Source organism: Pungitius pungitius, chromosome 19 (genome assembly GCF_949316345.1).
Source record: "Pungitius pungitius chromosome 19, fPunPun2.1, whole genome shotgun sequence".
Lineage (NCBI taxonomy): Eukaryota > Metazoa > Chordata > Actinopteri > Perciformes > Gasterosteidae > Pungitius > Pungitius pungitius.
The window spans coordinates 5,293,399-5,300,271 of NC_084918.1; the positions used below are offsets into that span (position 1 = coordinate 5,293,399).

The 6,873-nt window shown below is 43.5% G+C and overlaps 1 protein-coding gene across 2 annotated transcripts; it reads right to left on the minus strand.

Annotated features, from left to right (window-relative positions):
• Positions 1-262: 262 nt before the first annotated feature.
• On the minus strand, positions 263-5,594 carry LOC119198928 (Golgi reassembly-stacking protein 2-like). Of its 2 annotated transcripts, none has more exons than XM_037456541.2 (9): positions 5,373-5,594; positions 4,115-4,195; positions 3,451-3,654; positions 3,195-3,281; positions 2,945-3,075; positions 2,714-2,828; positions 2,505-2,622; positions 2,292-2,414; positions 263-2,056 (listed from the first exon to the last, which is right to left on the minus strand). In XM_037456541.2, exons 1-9 carry the CDS (start codon positions 5,436-5,438, stop codon positions 1,788-1,790), a joined length of 1,194 nt encoding a protein of 397 aa, XP_037312438.2. In that variant the 5' UTR covers positions 5,439-5,594; the 3' UTR covers positions 263-1,787. The 2 variants fall into 2 exon arrangements, with proteins under 2 accessions (XP_037312438.2, XP_037312437.2); XM_037456540.2 differs by having other exon boundaries at positions 2,505-2,625.
• Positions 5,595-6,873: the final 1,279 nt, after the last annotated feature.

Genomic DNA, 6,873 nt, shown 5'->3' on the forward strand with positions numbered 1-6,873 from the left:
GGTTCATCTGCATCACAGTGTCCTTCCAAACAGCCTCAGGAGGAGGAAGGAAGGAAGGAAGGAAGGCAAAGCATGTTCCTCCTCAGGTGCCCCCCCCCCCCCATGTTGTATTTCACCTCGTGGCTTCCCACTGCAAGCAGCTGCTGGCTTTTGACTCTTGGCTCTAATAGAGCTTTATATCCATGTTGCAAACTAAATGGTTCACGCCGAGACTAGAAGTTAAACAAAAAAAAAAGAAAGACAAAACACGAACACCGATGCGTGCTGTTCATTTGAGAAGCTTGAGGCGTTTATTTTTTCCCGCAAAATTCCAACATCGCTACTGCGGTTACATTTCAGTGGGTGCGCAGCGTGGAAGGTACTGAGCGGCTACATATTCCTCTTAAAAAACAGCATGCTGCCTTTGACACACATGCAGGTGTGTGAGAGGAAGGCTTCACGCTTCTCCTCCTCGTCCTTCTTCCCCCGCACACTGTCTTTCCCTCAATGCCCATCCCCCTCTTCGACCGAGGAGGGCCCCGGTAAATTATTTAGGCGTACTCCCCCTCTATTTTTGTATCGTCCCTGCTTAGCTTTTTCTCTCTCTCTCTTTTTTTTTTTTTTTGCATTTCCTGGGGCTCACCAATATTTGGTGGTTGTGATATAGAATTACAAAGGATACAAATAGAGGTATTGAGATTACGCATGTTTTAATTAATGGTTGATTCTGCATTTAGCCCATTTCCCAACAAACCCAGTGGGTAACGTACATATTGCCAAAGCTGTATCTACGCAGCGTTGGGAGAGGGGAATGGGACGAATGATGCATCACGTCACTGGGTCTGTGAGGGATCGGTCCTGTCAAGCTCCCCCTCAGTGACGCGAGCCGTGTTCCGATCAGCTCGATCGAACAAAGAAATCCCTGACGAGTTCGTGAAGATGACTTTTTTTTTTTTTTGGTAAAGACGTTGTTCAGCTTCATGTCTCTGTTCATCACCTCTGAAATGATTCATGGATCATTTCGGAGGAAATCTGAAGCTTCCCTGGTCGGGATCTATGATGAGGGGGTTTGCTGACACCTGCTGTCTTGAAGCATGAAGTAACGTCAACATATTTCTTATGTTGTGAATGTACGCAGGTCCTACTTCAGAATATCTGTGAGCGGTCGCAATTACTTTTTACAGTGGTTAAACTACACTAAACGCTGACATTGAAATCCTTCAATTTATGCATACACTCGATAGAGTAAAACATTTGACTACAGCAGGTATTTGAGAATCTGCTTTCAAATAAAAAAAATGAAATGAATTGTTTCATCCATCCATAAAAATGAAGCATGATTGAATAAAAATCTATACAAAGGGATTATGTGTATCAAAATACACATAAGAAAGGCAGGTATTTAAAATGAGATGCAAGGCAAAGTGGCTTAAATGGTAAATGCCTGAGATTTAAAAAAAATCTTATCACACACCCTCATCTTAAATTCCAAAATAAAAACATCCAACCGGAAACATTTATAGTGCAAACTAGGATGCATTTAAACAGCAACTAAGACTCTACTAAGGCTTCATCCTGCATGATGTTGAGACGATAGCTAAAGGAGTACATTCATAGAGTAGTAACCATCTCTCTTGTCAGAAATGTGCAATTCAGCATGCGGCAATGGTACCGGGATAAAAAATAAACTCTTAAACAATATTTCCAGTGATGCCACTTACAATCACATGGTAAGCATTCTGTATCCCAAATCCCCACCAATGCTACTATCGCCAGTTGATGAGGAGGTTGCTCATGCTCATGTCATCCTAACTGTGTGACGCAGCCGTCTCAGCCGTCTCCTCCTCATCGACATTCACTGAGCTCGAGGGCTCAGAACTGGTATTTTGCCCCTCTGGGATACTCGCGTCACTCGGGCTCCCTGCGGCGACTTGGAGGCCTGCGAGGTCGTCCCCAGTCTCTCTGCTCGACGACGTGTTAGCGATCTGGTGGATGACTTCCTCCTGCTCAGCCTCCTGGGGGTCTGCTACTTCTTCCCTCTCTGGAGATAAAGCTCCTTGGTCAAAAGATGAAGTATCTGTAAAAATACATGAACAAACAAGCGGTTAAAAGGAAAGTTACACCATAGGATATAGATCACGTTCATGAATCTATCATTTGGGAGGACTGTTTTAATGTGACAAAAGTTTTCACCAACTGATTCACTCAATGACCGCAGGCACACAGGACCTGCAAACAAAAGCTGGGTGGCATTGAACACATGGGATTGATCCATCCAGCATCACATTCCAATCAGTTGTAGAAGTACTTACCTAAGCTACACGGATCAGCGGAGTCATCTCCATATTCAGCAAACATGGAGCTCTGGGCCACGTCATTGGTGGAAACCGTGTCCGACACGTCTGGAGTCATCGCTTTGGATCCACGGGAAATATCTGCAAGTCATACATTTAATCTGTGTTGAAAATACATGGAAAAGAAATCCGGCAATTATAACAAACGAATGATTCTTGAAATATTATTACCCAAGTCCACAGCCGGCTGAGTAGACGAGGGTGCACACATGTCCTGCACAGCTCCTTCGATTGGATTCAAATCTATTTCACGGACGCTAGAGGGACGACCTGCATCGAGGGAAGGCACCTGCTGAGGGAGAACTCTGTGTTTTAGACAAGGGAAAGACTTATGTAACTTCCAAGGGACATTTCAGAGGATTAAGAGAAACATGAGTGACCTCGGCGTGGCCGCTTGCAAGCAGCTCTTCACTGTTGTCGGTCCCAGCGGATTGAGGCTGAGCCGGACGCGTTGGGATTCTGTGCAAGTAGCCATAGCCGATGCCACAGCCCAAGCTAATAGTTCAAGACAAACAAGATAAAATAGGGGGTTAGTGTTAATGATGATTGTGTCTTTACTAGGGTTGACATGATGAGAAGAGATCTGGGCTACTCAAAGACGTAATGCCTACCTTCCATCTCCTCCCCACGCTCCATTTGGTGTTACTACTACCTCTCTGCAGTGGTCAGTCTGAGTGTTGTACACAAGCAGCTTCAGAGGTTTTCCCTCATTGGCTTCAATCAAAGAAAAGAAATCCTCTGACTGCAACAGGGAGAAAAAGACAGGACATTAGGATTTGGCATTGTACTTGTTCATGAATACAAGTATCCTATTATATTCATGTGTATGAATAATACAAAGATTAAAGAAAAAGAACGTACATCTTGCAACACCTGGTCAGCTCCTACAATGAAGTCATCGTGATCGATAAGGCCAGCCAATGCAGCAGGGGAATTAGCTTCCACATCCTGAAAAGGGATGCTTATTTTAAAATATGGGACAATAACACATCAGTATATTTCCATGCTTGCAGTATCAAATTAGGAGGTACCAGTTATATTGTAGTGTACGGAGAGTAAGTATATAAAACCGAAGAAAGTTAAAGAATAACCCGTATTAAGGCTGGACCTGACTTACCAAGACGTGCCAAACGTTCTCGTTGGCTCCTTCGAAGCTGCAGAAGCGGACGCTGGCGCCCAGCAGACCCTGACCCCCCCACATGTTACTGGGTGTCACCTCCAGCTCCCTCACCCGCTGGCTTTTTGAGTTGAACACTTCAAGTTTGACTGCTTTCTCCACATTGGCTTTTAGAAGATCCTTCAGCAAGTCACTTTCTTTATTCTGGAAAAACAAGACAAATGTGGACCATTGCAAGAACAGAAGACCAGTTTTCATATAAAAGAACAGGACTGTACAGCCCAGGTTATAAAGAAGGGCTGATGTTTAAATGTTATTGTTAGGAACAAAAAAGACGGTCTTTGAATGTGGGTTAGCAGCACAAATCACAGGACGGAAGCACTCATCAATGTACATGTAATCAATCCAAAAATGAGTGAAGAGGGACCAATACCAAAACAACAAAGTTCATATTTGGTGTCAAGTAAAATAGTAGATTAAACTGCAACTTCGTATGAGATAAACAGGTAGCTCTACTGAGGCCAAGTTTCATACAATTGTGACTAGCATCACCAGCCCTCCAACTAGTATGCTCTAGGCCTGGTATAGGATGGATATAGGCCCATCGATGGTAAGTACACATTCCGGACCTCAATATACTTACGCATCACAGGAGTGTACTTACAAGTCGGGTATTTCCGATGGAGAGGATAAAGTCAAAGAAGGGCTCCAGACCCGCCCTCCGAGCCGGCGACTCCTCTTGGAGCTGAAATATGGATATGGATAGAAATACATGAAATTTGCCCATTGATGTACAGCTGATTTGATAAGAGGTGCCATGATAAATTCCCCACCGTGTGGTAACTATAGATATTGAAATGGTCAGAATTTGGGGAGAATATCGGTTTGCTACTCATTCAAAATGTCCAGTCGTGCTTTGCCGTTTAGGATGTTTTATTCTGTGATCTCAAACATAGATTTCCTGCATCTTCTTTGCCGTGTTAGAAACCATGTTCCTTTCTGGTGCATCTCCCCACTGACACACATCTGCTACCTAAACACCTCTCGCGATGCCAAGAGTGCCAAACCTAGTGCACGGTGCACCCTAGTGTCAACAAAAACATAAACAAAACAATCAAAACTAATAGGACAGCTGTCACACTTTGGCCCCATGTGTGCAAAAGGCAACACAATAACTGCATTCATTTCTATGCAGATAACAATAAACCTATATTTGAAGTTGACTTGAACGTCACACATGTCAGTGTCCTCACTCATTCCACTTGCATGTTCATCCCACTTTAATGTCTGGTTGTGCATATGCTTGACCAGAGTCAACAAGCCAATGATTTAGCTGTTCTTTTTTTCTTAGCCGCATAAGCTAACACAACCCTTAACTCTGTCTCTCCTGAACACCAGGTTTGGCCTTAGTCCGCCTCGACACACCCTAGCATGACCATCGTGACCTTCATGACCCACATGACCTATGACCCGTTCCTCAGTGGTGCCACCGAAACCCGTAGTTAGCTGGGCTGATTGACAGGCTCAACAGCTTCACGACTTGAGACCGTCACTGACCTCAGTAAATGAGTAAACTCGTTTAAATCACGTGTCGCTCAGTCCGTGTCACTGTGAGAGCTCCGACATACGTAACCATAGCTAACTTAGCTGAATAATGTATCCTTCGGCTACTAGTATCCGGTTGTAGACTGAGCCGCTCCTGAACAAATAGCAATAGTCCGGGTGGGGGGCCAAATGCCACCTCATCATGGGACACCGTTAAAGGTTCAGCGAGTCGCGACACATACAGAATACGGTGACAATGCCGTGTTTCTTCATTAAGAAATGCGGCGAGCTTTTTTAAAATGGCTAAACCAAATTCGCTGTAAGGTTAGGGACACACCCATGGCCGCGTTTGGCTAACCTTGCACTGCAATACATACCCCGTGTACATGATATCCACTGTGAGTTCCCCCGTCCGACAAAAACGAGCTCTGCGGAAGACCCATCGTCCTCGACAGCTGTTAACAGCTGTTAATAACGTGAATACAGTAACTGCCTTAATGTCACTGAAGTAAAGCACAGTGAGAAGTCATAACTGAAGGATATTACTGCGGATTCAAGCTAGCTATCGCCAACAGGGGACAGGTTGACAGCAGCAGCACCCAGAGCCAGGCAAAGCGAATCAATAAGGATGTCAGAAAAAATCGAGCTGTAACCAAGAATAACTGCCAACAACGATATCAAGCAGTCGGAGTTCGACTAGCCGCCCTTGCTTGAGTTTGCCATGCGGTTGCCTGGCAACAGAGTAAGCGATTGGAAAGTTGTTTTATTCAGGACCATTCAGGAGGTCCGTAATACATTTGGATATTAGTTAAATAAGACGGTAGCTGGCATATTTGTTATCTGAAGTATCACATCATGACGGCCTACATTTGGGTTTTATATCCATAATACTGGATATTCCCACAGAAGACATAAATGCTAAAAAGACTGTTTAGTCTTAAAAATAACAATTATGCTAAAACCCTCCATATTCCTATAGTTTGTGTGGGGCCTTCATAATTACACATCTGTATTGTCTACCTGAAATCTGCCTTTTCTTCATAATATTAAAATGAATGACGTCACTCTTAGCTAATAGTGGAGCATATTTTGCTATTTATTGGTTGTGCATCAATTTGAACAGTTTTCTGTTGGAAAATGTTTCCCCACACAGATGGTTTAGATGTTTTTGCCTGTGTGTAATGCACCTGCTCTTTTCCCACCATGATAAAATATAATAGGGCCTGTTTTTTTAAAAAAGTTTTCTAAAAGTGAAAATGCACCAAGTTAAAAACAAAAACAGATTTCCTGTTCATATAAAATTATGAACCTTTTTGTGACAAAATGAAGTCAATTTCTTGTTTCTCACTGAGCATTAGTAACTTGTTAATGTCCTGTCAGCATGGATGCTAGTCTGTGCCGTGTGGTGTGTGGGTGAGTATGACCTCTATACGTATGGTGGCAGTGAGCAGTTCCCCTGTGTGGAAATTATTACTGTCCACCTTGGCAGCACCGGAGACCTTGGCAAAGGGTCAAGTCAAAGTTCGATAGCACGTTTTATTTTACAGCAGTGGCCCAAGGGGATAGATTCAGATTCCCCACTTCCCCTCAGCTATGATCATAGAGCTGCAGTGCTTTGCACAAGTAGATAGGAACAAAACTATGGTATCTCCTGTGCTTTTTTTCTTATTAGTCTAATTTAAAGGAACACCAAGTGTCTCAAATGGTCAGTGATTCTTCACCAGTGGCTCATTGACCAATCAAATATCAATGCTTGTCCAATTAAAATGTGTATTAAACAGGAAGACCTCTGAGCTGCTTGAAAACAATTTGCATCTCAGTCATTATGTTTACATGGAGATGTTTTCTTGTAGTTCTTAGTTTAGCCAAAGGGTGGCG